The sequence below is a fragment of the Corvus kubaryi genome, unplaced genomic scaffold (assembly GCF_017639235.1).
Source record: "Corvus kubaryi isolate FWS band 111438036 unplaced genomic scaffold, C.kubaryi_AGA036_p1.0 37398, whole genome shotgun sequence".
NCBI classification, from domain to species: Eukaryota; Metazoa; Chordata; class Aves; order Passeriformes; family Corvidae; genus Corvus; species Corvus kubaryi.
In genome coordinates this window covers 56,690,798-56,709,405 of record NW_024581137.1, presented here as the reverse complement: position 1 = coordinate 56,709,405, position 18,608 = coordinate 56,690,798, and the positions used below count along the sequence as shown (strand labels likewise).

The following is an 18,608-nucleotide window of genomic DNA, read 5'->3' as shown; positions in this document are numbered from 1 at the left end:
CCCCGGAGCACGGAGTGGGAGGACAAGCTGCTCATAGGATTTTTCTAGAGCACAAAGAACCAGCCTGAGGCTGTGCAAAAAGGAGAAGACCTTGATGGTGCAATGAAGAGGAGCTGGTGGTTAAGGATCCCAATTTTCTGTCTTTCTGTGGCACGGGGTTATTTTCCCAATAGCCATTACACACAAAACAAAGATCTGTGTTGACTTCAGTAGGACCTGGATGAGAATTATCTGTTAGAAAAGAACCACATTTGTAATTTCCCACAACAGCCCCATTTTTCCCCTCACAGAGAAGGGTGTGGATGGATGCAGGATTTAAACACATGGATTCAGGTCAAGGAGTCAAGTCAAAAGGATGTCTACAAGAAATTGCACTGTTGGAACTGTCCTTTGTCTTTCAGGGTCATATAAGAGAACAGCAGAATGCAAAATAGGAAATAGAAATTCAGTAGTCATGTGACACTTTGTGTCCCAAACTAGAGGTAAAAGGGGAACAGGATCACAGGCTGTGGTTTTCCTACAGCCACGGGTTAAGTGCACCACGGATCAGAAGCTGACTTGCATATTCACAAGACAGCAGAATTCAAGAAGAATTTATGTTTTCCTTATCTGAACATTTCGGCTGAGTTTATTTTTCCCCCAAAAGTGCCTTCCCTGCACTAGCTCACCTTAAAGCCTTGAATCCCAGGCTGTGACAGAGCCTTCAGGGGAAGCTCCACAGGGACCCTGTCACCTTCAGCTGTACTTCCCTCTCTGTGTTTGTTCTGTGCTGCTTTTGTCTGTGTTCATGCTGGATAAAAAATACATTGAAGGGTTTTTTATGATGAGAAATCAATACTGCTGATCACGACAGAAAATGCTTTGCCATTCCTCTGTGTCCTCTGTGTTGTGTGTGAGTTGAGCTCAGTGGAGTTTTATGTTTTTTGTGCCACTGGTCCAGTTCTGAGCACCCATCCACAGCACAGTTTGTGTCATTAGTGGCAGTGCAGCATCTGCCACTGATGTTAATATGAAAGCAGTAAGAGCAGCAGCATCTTCAATGGTGCAGGTGGTGGTTAAAAGGAAAATAAGCATCTGGCCTCAAATTTTTTTTGCTGCTGTGAAGTGCTGGCAGCCAGGTGTGAGATGTCAGAATCTGTTTACTCTTTGCTAGTGCTTCTCCATTCCTGTGGTTTTCTGTCTCAAAAACCAAGTCTGATACTAAAAGGGAAAAAAAAGATTTCCAACCTCATGTGCTTCCTTCAACATTTGTGTTATTCCTTCTTTCAGAAACACCGGTTCTCTTCAAGCAAGAGCTCCAAAATGAAGAAGCCAAAGAAGGAAAACAAGTCAGGCTGACCTGTGAGCTAAGCAAACCTGGTGCCCCAGTGAAGTGGATGAAGGGGGACACTGTTCTCCATGCCAGTGAGAAGTACGAATTTAAGCAGCATGGGACTGTGGCAGAGCTCATAATCCGAGATGTGAAATCCGTCGATGCTGGGGACTACACCTGCAGCGCTGGGGAACTGAAAACCACTGCTCAGGTCAAAGTGAATGGTGGGTACAATTTGAGACATTGGCAAACTTAATCAAGTGCTTAATAGAGCTATTAAAAAAATAATCTGGTAACGCTTCATTTTTTTTGTGGCAGTGGCATCTTTAATACGAAAAATTTAAGGGTTATCTTGCACCCTTGTAGGCACCTGCATATATTTCATTCATGTGATCTCATATTCTGTGTCTGGGGCCACTGGGGGAAAAAAAAATTAAGTGAAGTGCAGAGGATTAATTTTCTGTGTGCTGTAGTTCCTGCCCTATCAGCAGCTTTACATGGCTGTGATTAGAACTGGAGTTTTAGAGCTGGAGACCAATAGTACTGGAGCACAAGGATGTGAAAACATAAGTCCAGTCCCCGGAAAACTGCAGGTGGACAAGTGGTTAACATTTAGACCCCCAATGTCCCCAAAACATCATTTTCAAAGGCTCTTAGATGCCATTTGCACTCCCCGAATACAGTGCCTTTAGTAGCATAGCAAAAGTAGTACGTGCTGGAGCGGAAAGTGGGAGAAATACAGGATATGAATGTTATTTCAGAGCCCTACAGGAGCAGGGAATTCATTAGGTGATGATGCCCAGAGGACTCTGAAAGGGTCCTAATTAAATATAAGAAACTTCCCCCATATTCCTAGGGATCCACAGTGAGATGGTAACATCAGGGGGAGGGATTTATTCCTGCTCCCAAGCAGAATCTCCTTGATGCCACAGAACCAAGGGAGGGTCTAGGGCTGCTCTGCTCACTTGGAAAAGGCCTGGATTTAAGAGGTGACAGCTCTCATGGGGGCATTTGTTGTAGAGGAGGCCAAGAGGGCTTGTCCTAACCCCTGGTTTGTGTTCCAGCTGTGCCTGTGCTTTTTAAACAAGCCCTGGAGAACACGGATGTGGAAGAAGGGAAATCCGTCTCCTTGCGCTGTGAACTCACAAAAGCTGATGCCACTGTGGTGTGGAAGAAGGGAGAAGCCACGCTCCAGGCAAGTGCCAAATATGAAATGAAGCAGAAGGGGACAGTGGCAGAGCTGGTGATTCATAATGCAGAGCCAGAAGATGCGGGAAGATACACCTGTGACACTGGAGACCAGCAGACCACAGCCCAAGTCAAAATCCATGGTAGGGATGAGACAACTGCTTGTGACCATTTGTTGTTGTTCTTGCCATGGTCTTGCTACTACTTGCAGAGAGTGTTCAGGAAAACAGGGATCAGCACAAACACACGGCAGCTCTGGCTGGGTCCGTTATGTTCTTTGTTTTCTGGGATGATAGCTTCATGCTAATGCATATCAATCAAAGGTACCTGATAACGAAATATCTTTTCTTCCCTATGAAATTTCTTATATTTTGGTTAGAGGTGACTGGCCAAGCTCTAAGCCAAGAGGTAAGAAGGGCCTCAGCTACACCTTTTATTAAAGAATATTCAGTTCTTCTCTCTACACTCTCAGCAATTTTTTTCACATCTGTGACCAACAGCATTTGGGCAGCAGAAGGGTAATTATATTTCGGTGTTCTAATTATTGGGAAATAATTGTTCTCTTTTTATTTGACCCAAAACTCCTGTTGCTACTGTAAATATCAGCAGGGTCCTGGAGGTGCAGGTAGGTCAGAGCTTCTTTGCTGTGTGGGCCAAGAGAATCTGAATTTGTTTTGGCTTAAATCCCGTGTGAGGTCACCAGGTGGTGACGATGCGCCTGAAGTAAACTGAGAATGCTTCACTCCTCAGCTGTGTCCGTGCTCTTCAAAGAAGAGCTGAAGGCCGTGGAAGCTGTGGAAGGTGGGACAGCAACCCTGCGGTGCCAGCTGGGCACAGAGGCCCCCGTGGAGTGGAGGAAGGGGCAAACTGTTCTGCGGGCGAGTAACAAGTACAAGATGAGGCAGGAGGGCACCGTGGCTGAGCTGCTGATCCATGACCTGGAGCCAAAGGATGCTGGAGACTATTCATGTCTAGTGGGGAACCAAAAAACCACAGCAGCCTTGTCAGTGAATGGTAAAAAGGCAGAAATAACCTGTGAAACTCTGGAATGTTTTTGTCCACCTCTTCCCCCCTCCCGTCTGTACATTCCCTCACAACAACCTCCTTCATGTCCTGCTTTCACTAGTTTCTTCCATCTTTTTTGTGTCACTCCTGTCCCCAATCTCCACCCTCAATCAGCTTTTATTATACCCCATGGATGTGTGTGTGTGTTGTGTTGTCTTCTTGCCTTCCCTCGAGTGAAGGATGCTGTCCTGCACGTGTTTCCCTAAATTAGCATGGAAACATAAGATTCCTTGGGATTTTCTGTTTCAGAGGGTTCATGATGTTTAATGATGAGAATGAGTTTGTCTCTCTTGAGGCATGTTTTTGTTGACTCCCACAGAACGATTTAATAGAAAATTTCTTTTACCATCCACGAGGAAAGACAGGACGTGCTTAAGGATAAGGGTGTTGGAGTAAGGCTTAGGTAGACACACGATAAATCATGATTCAGCCTCTGAGCAGAGTCTAGGGTGGCAATCCCTTCTCATTCTGCATCTCTCAGCCCTGCCGGTGCGTTTCAAGCAAGAGCTGAGGAACGAGGAGGCCACGGAGAGCGGGACGGCGACGCTGCAGTGCGAGCTGAGCCGGCCGGGCGGCTCCGTCCAGTGGAGGAAGGACGGGAAGGTGCTGGTGCCAAACGGGAAATACAAAATGAGACGGGAAGGGCGTTTTGTTGAGCTGGTTATCCAAGACCTAGACCTGGCGGATGCTGGGAGCTACACCTGCGAGTGTGGAGAGCAGGAGACCACAGCTGCTTTGAGAGTGAATGGTAACCCTCCTACCCATGTTTCTCTTTAAACCCCAAATCTAGCACATTTGGCAGCATTTCCTGGTCAGCCAAAGCTTGGTCGGTGTTATTTCTTAGGGGTTTCATGTTCTTGGCTCTGTGGTGCCGGAGTCACCTTTTTTGAGAATATTCCCCTGTGGTTTTTTTGCCTTGAGACAGCACCTATATGTTGTATTATTGTTTAATTTATTTCTCTCTCCTCAAGGAGGTTTTACCCCCTTTTTCAATAGTGCCCACCTAGAAATAGAGCATTTTTGATTGAATGTAAACACTACAGCACAGTCCAGTTCATTTCATTCTGCTGCTGATTCCTTCTCTGTTGGTATTGCATCCTTCAGCCTTGCCTATCCTCTTCCAAGATGAATTGACGGACAAGGAAGCTACAGAGGGGGAAGCAGTCACTTTGCACTGCAAACTGAGCAAATCAGCCCCAGTTGAGTGGAAAAAAGGGAACATGGTGCTCAAGCCAAGTGAAAAGTACAAAATAGAGCAGGAAGGTCCCGTTGTGGAGCTGACGATCCAGGATTTGGATTTGGCAGATGCTGGGGATTACAGCTGTGTGTGTGGAGACCGACAGACTACGGCTGCTCTGACAGTAAATGGTAAAAAAGAAATTCTCAGCACGTGTCCCAAGTCAACCTGTGTAATTCCAGGATCTCATCCTCTCTTACTTCTGCTTCCTCTGACCTCTGTGTACTTCCTGTCCTCCTTTCTGTTGATTAATTTTCCTATCCTTTCTTCCTTCTCTCTTTTTCTCCTTTCACCTGATGCCCTCTTGATGTGCTTCCAAGGTGCTTTAGTCAAACAACAAGTGGAGACTATGTTCCTGACTCAACACAACCTCCCTAGCCCAGAATAGCTGCTTGTTTAGAAGTTTTCCCATAGGAACTGGGAATAATAAAAGTGGGAATAATATTTACTTTTTGTGACTTAGACTGTGACACTTGTTGCTCCTAAGAGGAACAAGTTTTCATCAATGAATAATGCTACACAAGGACGATCTTAACACAAAATAGGCTTTTTATGCTCCTGCTATTCCCAGCTCTTTTTTACCAATTTTGGCTTAATACTTCCCAAGCAAATATTTTATTTCTGCAGAAAACTGACAGCATGTTTGCAACTGCTCTGCTCTAAGGGACTCCTATTTATAAAAATTCAGACAGTTCCATGAATCAGGTCTTTCTGTAGAACTGCTGCTTTTCTCAAGGGAAGCAAAATGCTCTGGGTCTCATATTGAAAGATGGCCTCTAACTCTGTCTTTGATTTTTATGGTGTATAAAGTAAAGGGTAGTTGGATTGTCAACTACATTTGCAGGTAGACTTGATTTTAAAGAAAGTTTTAAAGTGTGACGACAGGAAATAAAAAAAAAAATCAGAATTATCTTTTGAAGGGTTAGATGTTGGAGAAAAATTGTGGAGGAACTAAATCCTGGAGGAGACCAAGAAGGTCTGGTGGCTGCAGGGAGGTAAGAGAGGGATTAGATTGCGGGTCAGGCTTTCCCGGGGTTGACGCCGTGTCCGTGTTTGCTCTGCAGTCCTGCCTGCCCTTTTCACCAAGGGACTCACGGACAAAGAAGCCACCGAGGGTAAAAGTGTCTCCCTGCACTGTGAGCTGAACAAGGCTGCTGCTAATGTGGAGTGGAAGAAGGGCTTCAAGATCCTCAAGTCGAGTGACAAATACAAAATGAAGCGGGAAGGTGTCGTGGCTGAGCTCATAATCCAAAATCTAGGCACGGCGGATGCTGGGAATTATTCCTGTGTGTGTGGAGACCAGCAGACCACGGCAGTTTTAACAGTTCATGGTAAAACAAACAAAGCAAGGCACAGCCTGAAAGTAACTACCCTGATTTCTCTGTTCCTTTGGACAGAGCCCTGGTTACCCTCCCGTCTCCTCCTTCTGCCAGAGCTTTATCCGCAGCTCACCGATGCCAGTGAAATGCATCCACTGGCACCTGTGCAGCTGGAATTTGTGGCACAAGAGGGATGTTGGTGTCCAAGCTCAGAGTAAGGCAACCAGGGTTGCTGCCACTCTTTTGATTAGGGACCATCATTTTGCTTTTCCCTTTAAAGGTCCTTTATTAGACTCCCTGTTACGCTCAAGACAAAAATGGGTTGCTTCAAAGGGATTATGTCTCAGGGATTTTAAGGTTTCACGAAATTCCAAAAGGTTGGGTTATTCCATGGAATCTTATGCCCATACTCCATTCCTGAGACAACAAAGCACTTTTGTACTTACAGCCTAGTTGTCATGGAATTCAGTTGGTGTTCTTTGTAAATCAGGCCCAGGACTCCTAAAGGACAACCATTCTCAGGGAGAACTTTGATTTTTACTGAACCTGACATCTTTGAAAGGGTATGTCAGTTCAGGTGAAAATGCTTGTTTCCCCACCATGTATTGAAATGAGCAATTTCATTTCAAACTGACATTTAAAATGAAACTTCACTGTTTCGTTTTTTTTAAATTTTAAATGTCTCTTTGTTTGCTTAAGTATGTGGAAACACAGCAAACTTCCTCCTGCTGTGGTTTAAAATGTCATAAAAGAAAACCATTTTCTTTCCAGAAATTTCAAATTGGTGTTTGTACTTTTTGATTGAAATTTCACAGGGAAAAAAAATGGTGTTTCTACCTCTATTTGTATTGATTTGTGACTCTAAGTACATGTAAAATACCCCTATGGATTACTACAAGCATTAGATCCTCTCCTGGTTGTGACATTTCTTTCCTAATGCTGATTCGTGGAGACCCTTGAGAATCTCTGTTCTTGTCTTGATAAATCAGTTCAAGATAAGAGGGAAAAGGAAACTTAAACATAATTTTAACTCTTTGGAGTGCTACATCTCACTGCTGATATTGCTGTCCTTCAGCTTTGCCTGCATTTTTCAAGGAAGGGTTGAAGAACAGGGAAGCCACAGACGGCGCAACGGCCGCTCTGCGCTGCGAGCTGAGCAAGGTCGGCGTCCCGGTGGAGTGGAAAAAAGGGGACAAGGCACTCAAACCAAGTGAAAAGTACAGGATGAGACAGGAAGATACGGCTGCAGAGCTGCTGATCCGAGATCTGGAGGTGGAAGATACAGGAGAATACACCTGCCTGTGTGGAGATCAGAAGACCTCGGCTGTCTTGACAGTCCATGGTAAAAAAGCCGTTCTCCGTTGGGATAGTGGTACCTCAAGGACATCCCTTTCCTCTCTCTCCTTCCCACTTGCTCTGGTGTTTTGATTCTGCAGCATTTTCTCGGTTTGCTGGTGCTGTTTCCTCCCATGTCCCACTGTCTGTCAGTTTGAAACTGATGGCTTTATCTCAGAGTAAAGAAAAGTTGTGAGAATTTCTCATCTCAGAGAGCAAGAGTGAGCAGACCTCCAGCAGCAAGATTGTTCTCAGGGGGTTTCTCATTGTGTCTCCCTGACATCAGTGGATTTTCATGCTTAACATGAAGGAAAGTTCTTTAAATCTACTGAGCTCAGGCAGTGAGAGGTTTTTCCATTCAGGAATGGGTGACTGCCCTACTCTTTTGAAGGATTCTGGGATAATCTGCTGAGGAAATGGTGCTTAAATAAATCCCCACACCTCAGCATTATTCTGCAGGTCCTGACTTAGGGAACAGTGGTGGAAATTTTATTCCTGTCTCTGCCATGGTGAATGGAAGAGCTCTGGTTGCCCCTCCAGAAGGAGCAGTTCATGTACAGCTCCCATAGATGGAAGAACAGCTTTTATTTAAGTTATCTAATGGATAAAAAGCTGCCAAGGACAGGGGGAAATTGAGGAGGCAAAACTATTCTCCCAGATGTTCTGCACACTTTTTCTTCATCATCTTTGTTCCAGCTGGAGGAATTTTTGTTCCTCCCCTCTTTTGACCTATTGTTTTCATCCCTATGCAAGTCACTTCCATTTTATTTTAGTGGCACATCATAAGGCGACTTGTTGAATGCTGCTAAAAAAACCCTGTAAGCCTGATATTAGTGCCATTATAACCTTTGAAATTTTAGGTTAAAGGTGCCCCTGAAGCTATATTACTTTTTTTTTTTCTGATCCAGAATTATAAATTATGGTGTTAGGAAAGGCAGGGATCCTCAGATAACAGTCCTGTCACCCTGGCTGAGGACTTTTGATCAAAATTCAGGTCATTAATGTTCAAGATAGATGATTTCAGAGTGAAATAGGTAGAGAGGACTCTTGGAATCGGCTGTGAAGTGGTGAACACGAATAAGTTGATGTTAAAAGCAGGTCACGGTGGAAATTACCCCGACTGGGATCCTGCAGGACTTTTCTATTAGAGGCAGTTTTCCAGACTGATTTGTTTTCCTGTAATGGTGAAGGACTGGCCACAGGACCCAGTCCTGAGTTCCCTGAGGTCTGGTTAATGGTTTTGATGTCCTCTCTGTTTATATTACACCCCATAGCTCTGCCTGCTCTGTTCAAAAGAGATCTTGTCAATGTGGAAGGCACAGAAAACAGGACGGCTGTTCTGCAGTGTGAGCTGAGCAAACCCGCCCCGGTGGAGTGGAGGAGGGGGCAGGAGGTGCTCAGACCTAGTGAGAAGTACAAAATGAGGCTGAAGGACACCACTGCTGAGCTGACAATCCACAGCCTGGAGGAAGGAGACGCAGGAGATTACACCTGTGTGTGTGGAGACAAGACAACCACAGCTTCCCTGACAGTGCATGGTAAAATATCTGGGTTAATAGGAATTTTCTGCGTTGTCATCTGTGATCCTCCTGTGGGATCACAATCTGCTCTTGATCCCTTCTGTTATTTTAAAATGTTATAGCAGCTGTTCCAACCACTGGGAATATCTTCCACTGAAAGCCCTTCCTTTGGGACTGATAAGAGCATCACAGTCTTTTCAGTCCCCCCGCTTTCCTGTTGATGGAATCTGGAAGTGGATAATGAAAAGCTTGATGAAGTCAGAAATTGCGTTTTGGAGTATTTTCACTCATTAATTTCCTTAGGTCATATCACTGAGATTTCACTTGTTTTTCTTGGATGAAATTGAAAAGTTATAAAATTTTATTTTTAAACAATGTGGTGCTCATTTTCATTCTTAATCTGGTTTTGAGGAAGAACTGTGCATAGTCCCTTGAAATCTCAGGATCAGCTTTCTGTCATTATATCTTAAAATGTCTTTAAAACACACCTCCCAGTACTGATATCATAGTCTTACAGATTTCCAGACCAATGAGAGCTGAGGGGTTGATACTGGTGTGGTTCTCCATGTCATGCCATGTTTCCTATCATTAAAATCACCCTCTGATTTATGAATAAGGTGTTTTCCAGCTGTCCAAACTCACTCTTCTATGGCTCTCAGAGTTGTCATAAATCACCACTGATTTCCAAGTCATTGTGAGATGCTGAATGTGGTGTCTTGCAAAGCACAAGTCAGGGATGCCCCCAAATCATCCTTTGCTCTCAGGTTCTGTCCATTCTAGAATGCTTAAAGTGTTTTAACCCAGTGGAGCAGCCAAGACAGGGTATTCCCTCAATTTTAAAGTGCTCTCTTTCACCTGTGATCTTCAGCCCTCCCTCCGCACTTTAAGAAAGAGCTGAAGAATGTGGAAGGCACAGAAAATGGCACGGCCACTTTCTGCTGTGAGCTGAGCAAAGCTGGAGCTGCAGTGGCATGGAGGAAAGGAGACAGAGCCCTGGGCACAAGCAACAAGTTCACCATGAGATGCCAGGGCACGATGGCTGAGCTGCTGATCCATGATTTAGTCCTGGCAGATGCCGGAGATTACACGTGCTCTTGTGGAGAGCAGGAAACCACGGCTGAGCTCAAAGTGAATGGTAAAAATAAAAAAAAAGGAAATGCATAAATTAAAGGGATGATTTTCAAACAGCTTTTTTTTTTTTTTTTTTAAGAGCATAGGAGTGTCAGATTTGAAAGTGCAGTACTGTTTCTGATGAGTTTAGCAGTATGTGGTTGGACATGGGAATAAATTCCTGGATGTTTCGGTCAGTATCAGGTACAGGTTGGAGGCTCGTGGCAAAAATTGCAGATGTTCATCTTGGTGCTAACTCATTTTTTTGATGCTTATGTTCATCAGTAGGTGCTGAGAAATGGGAAATCACATTATTGTGATGTTGGCTGTAAAGATGTTATGATCCTCATGTTGAGAAGATTTGTTGGTATTTTTGAGACAGTTACCAGTGTTCCAGTATAATTTGATGGTCAAGCTTGCTAGACCACTCTATGAGGTGAAATGATAGAGTATTTTGGGTTGGAAAGGACCTTTTAAAGGTCCCTCATGGAAAAGTGAAATTATTGGCTCAGGTACAGGTTCATTTATGAACTTTCTTGGTGATGATTTGCATTGCCATAGAATTTAGGTGCTCTGGTTAGGCTTTATTTTCCATTCTAGCTGGCAATATCCAAGGTGGGGGCTCAGTCATGCAGGTCTGAAGTTGAGACTGATGTGGTTCTTCACTTCATGCCATGGACTTTACCATGAAAACACTCTCTGACTTATGAGTGAGGTGTTTTCCAGCTTTCCAAAGCCACTCTTTTATGGTTCTCCGAGTGGTCATTAATCATGATGGGACTGATTAGGAAAGGTTTGCTTGTTGCCTGTGGTTGTCAGACCACATGAACTGGTTACTTGAGTAGCTGCCGTGGTCACACATTCTGCTCCTTTTGAACCCCTCAGCCTTGCCTGTGCACTTCCAGAAGGAGATGACGGATGAAGAAGCCACAGAAGGTGGAACAGCCACTCTCCAGTGTGAGCTGTCCAGGGCCGCCTCCGTGGAGTGGAGAAAGAAACACAAAGTGCTCAAACCGAGTGAAAAATACACAATGAGGCAGGAGGGAACCACAGCACAGCTGCTGGTCCATGCTGTGGAGGTCAGGGATGCTGGGGAATACACCTGTGTGTGTGGAGAGGAGAAGACAACGGCAGCACTGACAGTGCACGGTAAAGAACGCAGAAATGGGACGTGTTTGTGTGGGGTTTCTCCCTCCTCCTCTGGAAGCCTCAGCACTGACACACCACGAGTTCTTTCTCTAATCTTGCCATCATTCTGTTTGTAACAGACTTTCCTCTTTTTATTGTCTAATCTGTCTAATTCTAACCACGACTGTAGTTCCATTGATTTTACTAACATTTTCCCTCTTTTCTTCTCTTTGCTCTTGTTGGTGCAGGGCGGTATTTCTTTGTACCACACCAAAGGCTGAAGGATGTCACAGATTTGCTTTTTAAATTCTGTTTTACTCACTTTTGACTTGAACGTAGAGAGATGGAGCAGCAGGGACATTCACAGCTCTTTAAAAGAGCAGTTTTACTTCAAGTTGCATTAGGATTTGACAAATAATTTTAAATAATAAAAAGAAAACTTGGTTCAGTGTAACTTAACTTTGTAACTCTGACCAAGGTGTTGATTTTTATTCAGGTACTGCAGAATAGTCAGCATTAGAGTAGGAGAATATTTCACAGCCCTCAGCCAAATTCATCTGCAAACTTCCCATGGAAGAGAGGGAAAATTTATTTTCACTGTTAACACAGGACAGTCAGAAGTAGTTTCAGCTTCTTTCTCACCTGGAAATTCAGTAGGTCTGAATTCAGGGAATTGATTTCTTTGCTTTACTGCCCAGACCTTTTCATCTTTGTATTTATCAACAAAACAAGAATTGATTCAGTCTTGAACTTTCAATTTAACCATGAAAAATAGAATTGGAATGGGCTTGTACAGGTTAGTCCATCCTTGAGCCCCAAGTCCCCATCATTACTGCCAGAAATTTATTCCAGCAAAAGTCTCTTGAGCTGGCTCAAGCCATTACTTCAAACAGAGAAGTATTTGTATAAAATTTGAACCAAGAACTAGTGTGACACTCCAAATTATACATCTCAGTTATGAGGATTTATTTGCATCAGGCTTGAATTTTTTGACTTAAATTTATTCCACAAACTGTTGCAACCTCAAATCCCTCATTGCAGATCTGCTCCATCTTATTGTTGGTCATTCCTAAATAGAGAATTTTCCACCTGCTTTTGCTGAATTGCAGCCTATTTTACTTCACAGAGGTCTTCTGTATCTTAATCCAGTTTAAAGAAGTGTTTTCACCCTCTTTTCTTTCCCACCTTGAGATCATCTTCAAAATTAATAAAACTTTGCATTTGTCCAAGTCACCACAGAAAATGCTGAATAATCCTGAACCCAGGGTAGTGAGAAACTCTGCTCAAGTCCTTCTTTCATTGTGAGTGTAAATCCCAGTTCAACATCCTGTAACTGTGGTTTTCAGATTAGTAGCACTCCAAGGAAGCTTAATCTATGTCAAGAAAAAATTACCCTGGTCCACTCCTTCATGAGGAGAAAAGCTCTTGGCAAATCTGAGTTTTTCAAAGAATTAAGTTGAGATGGCCACAATTCCTTGGATCCTCTCTCTGCCATCTCTCCCTCTTTTTCCAAGGCAAGCATTATGAATGGGATTTGGCTTCAAGACTGAAGAGTATTGCTAAATTCCCATTTTTGCCAATGGAGATTTATCAAACTCAGACCTTGGAAGTCAGGGAGACCTCCAGCTCTTTTTCAAGCACACATTTACATTTGGAGCTCCTTCAGCTCCACTGACTTTACACAAGTAATTTTTTCTTTCTTGACTCTCTGGGATTTTAGAATCTTGGTTTACATGGCAAGAACTAAATGTGTGTATTTCAATCTGTGAGATATTTTTCACCTCTTAATTTCTGGGGTTTTTTTTCCATACTTGAGGAACATCAGCCACACTCTGATTTCTCCAGTGTCACTGTCAATGTCTGAAATTGGTTGTGCCTGCACCTTAAGAATTCCAGGACAAATTTCATCATACCAAGCTGCTTTGGGAATATAATTATTTAAATAATCTCTAATCCTTTTTTTTTTTGTTTGTTTGTTTCTTATCCTAGCCAGAATTTCTTTTACTTCCTTAATTAAAATTAACATTTAATAATAAGAAAAGGGAATTAAACACTTCAACTTTCCCCATGTCACTCATCATCAACTTACATTCCTGAAAGAGAGGCAGACCAACATGTCCCTTGTTGTTTTCCTTCCTTCTTATCTGCTTACATTAATGTCTGCACAATTATCCTCCACATCCTTATTCTCAATTATTTCTTTCTTGCTGGTCAGGGTCAGGAATTGGAGACCATCCTCTCAAGCTCTTTCGTAGCAATTTTATATCCAAATGTAGTTCCCACCCCATTCCAAAGGCTTAGTGGATGTCATTCCATCCTGCTGCTTCCCCATATTGCCACATTTCCATCCAGCCTTACAGTCTGAATAATTCTATTTGTTGTTCCAAAAGGGATGGGGTGTCAGGAAACGCCTGAAATTCCTGGGGTGAGGGATTTATGGCAGATTTCTGAGAAGATTTCATTCTTCTCTTTCCTTTGTATTCCCACCCAAGCACTTTCAGGATCTCTCTCTGATTCTACTTTTCAGTCTCATCCTAACTCTGGGCTAGGTCTGAAAGCATCCTTAAAATATAAGTTAAAACATCACCATTTTTTCCCCTTGGCTTTTTTTCCTGATCATGATGCAACCTGATGTATCAATTCTCTAGGCTGGGTTATACTGAGAAAGTTGCAGTTTTGACCATACATGAAGTTTCCCTATTTCTGCTGTTTATTTTCCATACATCTCTCAACCAGCCAGCAACATTATTTAATATTTGCTTAAAAAAATGACAGGACTCTTTTTTGTCTATGACACAAATCAGCATCTCCCTTCTGTCAGATGATCCCCTCACATCAATAACCAGGCATGAATAGATACTGGTGAACATCAGGGTCATTTATTTTGGGGGTCAAGAGCTGCTTGTCATGAAAACCTCTACTGCTCTGTTTCTCAGCCCTTCCTGCTCTGTTCAAAGAAGAGTTAAGAGATGAAGAGGCCAAGGAGGGTGAAGCAGTCACCCTGCACTGTGAGCTGACCAAACCCGCCCCAGTGGAGTGGAGAAAGGGAAACACAGCCCTCAGACCTAGTGAGAAATACAAAATGAAGCAGAAGGATGTCACTGCAGAGCTGGTGATCCACAATCTGACTGAGAGCGATGCTGGCGATTACACCTGCGTGTGTGGGGAGGAGCAGTCCACGGCTTCCTTGGCAGTACATGGTAATGACCAACTCCACCTGGATGCCATCATTATCGAGGTTATGGTTTGAATTTGTTTTATCACCATGGTCATTGCTATCTGTGCACAGCGCCTCTGAGTCTGACCTTGCGTGGCATAACCACGAGGATGAATTTTGTGATTTAGGGGTAAAACCTTTCCCCAATTCCATGTACAAAGTGGTTTTAGGATCTGATCCCTGAAGCAAATGTGAGATCAAGCCTGAAGACACCTCCCCACCTTTCCTTCCCCACCCATGCCCTCACCAGCAGGCTGCGTTTGCTGCTCCCTTTAACCCTGTTCCCATTGCATCCTCAGTGCTGCCTGCAGGCATCCAGGAGAGCCTGAAGGATGAGGAGGTGACTGAAGGTCAAGTGGCCACTCTGAGGTGTGAACTGACCAAGGCTGTCCCCGTGGAGTGGAGGAAGGGCGGCACTTTGCTCAAAGCCAGTGAGAAGTACAAAATGAGGCAGGAGAAAACGGTCATGAAGCTGCTTATCCAGGATGTGGAATTGAAAGATGCTGGAAAGTACACATGTGTGTGTGGAGAGCAGGAGACAACAGCAGCCTTGATAGTGCATGGTAAAAAAAAATACATATTATTTGTATTACTGTGTACTTCCATGCCAGCTCATTGATATTGGTTGCATGTTCACCTGTGGCTGAATTGTTTCTTTAAATCTGTAAACTCTCTGTAAGAACTGGTTGTGTCCAGGCTGCTTTTCTCCTTCTGTCTATTGGTTTGTCCAATGTCCCAGAATCATGAGGGAAACACCCTGTTTCCACCCTAAAGTGTTCTCTGCTTCTGTACCACCCCATCCCTCCTGTCACCCATGTGTCACGTGTCACTTTTAATGTCCTCTGTCCATTTTGTGACCTTCAGCCCTGCCAGCCCTTTTCAAAGAAGACCTGAAGGACCTGCAAGCCATGGAAAGCCAAACAGCCACTCTGCGCTGTGAGCTGAGCAAGGCTGCAGCTGTGGCCTGGAAGAAAGGGAACAAAACACTCAGGGCAAGTGAAAAATACATCATGAGGCAGGAGAGTGCCCTGGCTGAGCTGGAAATCCATGACCTAGAGCTGCAGGATGCAGGAGATTACACCTGTGTGTGTGGGGACCAGCACAGCACAGCCTCTCTGACAGTGAATGGTAAATGCAGATGATCGTCTATTTTCTGTTTCTCTGAAACATCCTGTTGCTGTGTGAAGTGTTCACCTCTCACCTTTTTCCTGGGAGTTAGTTTATGTCCAGTTCTTGTTCAGGTGTTTAGTTTTGGTCTGGTGCTGCTGAAAAGGGAGCTGAGGACAGGGCTGTCTCTCCTTGCAGACACACAGCTGTGTTGTAGGTTTAAGGGAATTCCACCCAGGAAATGCTCCTGTTAGGCCAGCTGAGATGTTCTGTCCTGTGAAAAATCCTTTAAATTCCACCTTGAATCTTGCACTTTGGCCTGTCAGCTCAGCACTTCTTGTCTTACTGCTGGATTTGGTTTTCCAGATCCTCGTAGTGATAACCTCAACCCCCCTGATTTTGCCAGATTTGACCTTCAGCTGAGAACTGACGATGCTGATCACTTAGTTTAAATACACTTTCTATTGGCTTTCCATTCCCAGCCCTACCAGTGCTTTTCAAGGAAAAGCTGAAGAATGAAGAAGCCCAAGAAGGAGCATCAGTCACTCTGAGTTGTGAATTAACCAAAGGAGCTCCAGTGCAGTGGAAAATAGGGCCCAAAGTGCTCAAAGCAAGTGACAAATATCAAATGAGACAGTCTGGCACCACTGCAGAGCTGGTCATCCATGACCTAGAAGTAAAAGATGCTGGAGATTACACCTGTGTGTGTGGTGACCAGAGGACAACAGCAACCTTAAGAGTTCATGGTAAAAAGACCTTATTAAAATTGACAAATAGCTCTCGAGATAGACATCATTCTGAAACTCAGTTGTTTCTTCCCTGGGTCAGTAGCTTGTCTTTGTTTTTATCCTTTCCTCCTCCTTCATTCTATTTATAACTCATTTCTTCCTGAGAAAGAGTTGCTCATGGGGAATTTTTGGGTCGTTATTAATCTGTCCTTTAAAAGGAGGAAATGAGAAGTTTCTTTCTGTGCAAGTGCCCCCTTTTTGGATATTTGCATTTTCCAGCTCCAACCCTGTAGTTCACTTCAGTCCACCACGGTTTTCTCCAAAACACACAGCCGTGGTCTGTCAGGCCCCCTGCTCTCCAGGAACTGGATAAAGGAAAAGTGAGAGTTGGGGGAGCAGAAAGAGGAGGAAATTATCTGGCCATGGATGTTCCAGGTTCTTTATAGAAGTCACACATGCAGAGTGAGATAGGAGTTATCATTCCAGAGCTTAATTCCTGTAGGTTGTTTTGTCTTTGAATTATGATTTCCAAAATGTTTCCCATTAGTAAGAATCTGAAATTCTTATTAGATGTAATGGCCCTTCAAACTTCAATGTAAAACTAGGAGTAGTATTATTTTGAAATCTGACTGCTTTCATGTAGATGGGGCTGTAATATTTTGTTAAAGACAAACCAGAAAATAACAACAGCAGCCTCCAAAAGATGAGGCTTGTGTGGGTAAACTAGTTCTGTATCCAGCAGTGTTATTTGCGAGTGCTGTTGATTTGAGGTCTGGTTCTTTCTGTTTTGCTCTTTCCCTATAAATAACAACAAAACCCCAGGGAACTGATCCCTCAGGGTGATTGAAATCACATCACACTCAAAGAAAGATGCTTTCAGAGTTTCTGAACTTGGTTATGGCTAAGAATATCTATAATAGGCTGAAAAAAAAAAGGCATGAGGGGCACTTCAAAAAAGAAATTTCAGAGGCAAAATTGCCTCAAAAAAAAAGTAATTTCAAAACAGAAATTAGGGTTTTAATTCTGGTTTTCTGCTGTCCCTTTGTCCGTGTTGCATCCTCCAGCTCTGCCACCACTCTTTAAGGAAGAGCTGAAGGACAAGGAAGCAGAAGAAGGTGGAGAAGTCTCCCTGCACTGTGAGCTCTCCAAGGCTGCTCCGGTGGAGTGGCGGAAGGACCAGAGGATCCTCAAACCGAGTGGGAAATACAAAATGAGGCAGGAAGGGCCCAAAGCAGAGCTGGTGATCCATGAAATAGCTGAGGAGGATGCAGGAGACTACACCTGTGTGTGCGGAGAACACCAGACTACAGCTGTCTTGACAGTACAGGGTAAAGCCATCCTGACCTCCTCTTTCCTGACTGGAAACCTCTGTCCTCTGCTCTGAGCTGTTCAGTTTTCCACATCTGTCTGGTCATCCCTGTTAACTGAACTTCCATTAGGTTGAAAATGTTCCCTGCCCCTCCTCCCCTGCAGGCTGTGGAAGTTGGAAAGCACCTGTCTGCATTTCTCTGTGCCATTCTTCTGCCTTTTCGTTTCCTTAAACACAAGCCTGCTCTCCTTTCTTCTTTCCCTTCCTCCATTCCTTTCCTACCACGTAACCCCATCATTCATTGGTCCTTCCTTTCCTGCACTTATTCTCTAAACCACAAATCTGTTTGTTCTTTGCCATTCCTTTCCGAAATTCTCAATACCAACCATTTTAATATAGGGAATAAGGAGTATCCAGAATATGGCTCTGTTAGTTATAATCTCCTCTGCACTACGTTATGTTTATTTTGGGCTTTGTGCCCACAATCTCTGTCCTAATGCACAAGGATAGATTTCCATTGGGAGTCTGATTTTTCTAAGGAAAGAATAAATTCTTTCTGTGACCTCCTTCTGGTCTTCCTTTGTCGAAGAACAATTTTCTGGGCAAACAAGTCTGGTGCTTCAGCTTAACACTGCTGGAGTGGGAAATGTGCCAAATCAGGAGTAAGCCTGTTTTCTAGCCTGGATATTTTAACTTAGTCTCACTGTTCTGGACACTAATTTTGAGATCTGCAGTATCCAACCTCATTAAACAGGTGGAATATCCCATTATCCCACCTAATGAATAGAGGGACATATGTGAAGACCACCACATTTGTTTCAAGGACACAACTTGCAGCGGGTACAAGAATTATGTTAAGTGGGGAAAATGCGTTCCTAGACAAGAACCCAGGCTGGAATTCAGCAGCTGGAGATTTACTTTGGGGTCAAGAAGAATCTGTGAATTCCAGATGCACCTCTTGAAGGATATCTCAAGGAAGAAGGAATGAGGATGAGTAAGGAGACGTGCCAACAGTCAGAGGACAGCAGGGCAG

At 43.8% G+C, this 18,608-nt stretch overlaps 1 protein-coding gene across 8 annotated transcripts in view; it reads left to right on the top strand.

Annotated features, from left to right (window-relative positions):
* The window catches only part of OBSCN (obscurin, cytoskeletal calmodulin and titin-interacting RhoGEF), a 163,367-nt gene that overhangs the window by 53,665 nt on the left and 91,094 nt on the right, over positions 1-18,608 (top strand). For 6 of the 8 annotated variants that reach the window (XM_042043235.1, XM_042043236.1, XM_042043234.1 and 3 more), the window contains 15 exons: positions 1,270-1,536; positions 2,377-2,643; positions 3,251-3,514; positions 4,047-4,313; positions 4,670-4,933; positions 5,867-6,133; positions 7,197-7,463; positions 8,731-8,994; positions 9,845-10,111; positions 10,972-11,235; positions 14,151-14,414; positions 14,731-14,994; positions 15,296-15,559; positions 16,021-16,284; positions 17,331-17,594. In XM_042043235.1, coding sequence (XP_041899169.1) covers positions 1,270-1,536; positions 2,377-2,643; positions 3,251-3,514; positions 4,047-4,313; positions 4,670-4,933; positions 5,867-6,133; positions 7,197-7,463; positions 8,731-8,994; positions 9,845-10,111; positions 10,972-11,235; positions 14,151-14,414; positions 14,731-14,994; positions 15,296-15,559; positions 16,021-16,284; positions 17,331-17,594 — 3,978 coding nt within the window. The remainder of the gene's footprint in view (positions 1-1,269; positions 1,537-2,376; positions 2,644-3,250; positions 3,515-4,046; positions 4,314-4,669; positions 4,934-5,866; positions 6,134-7,196; positions 7,464-8,730; positions 8,995-9,844; positions 10,112-10,971; positions 11,236-14,150; positions 14,415-14,730; positions 14,995-15,295; positions 15,560-16,020; positions 16,285-17,330; positions 17,595-18,608) is intronic. The other 2 variants (XM_042043239.1, XM_042043240.1) reach the window with 2 other exon arrangements.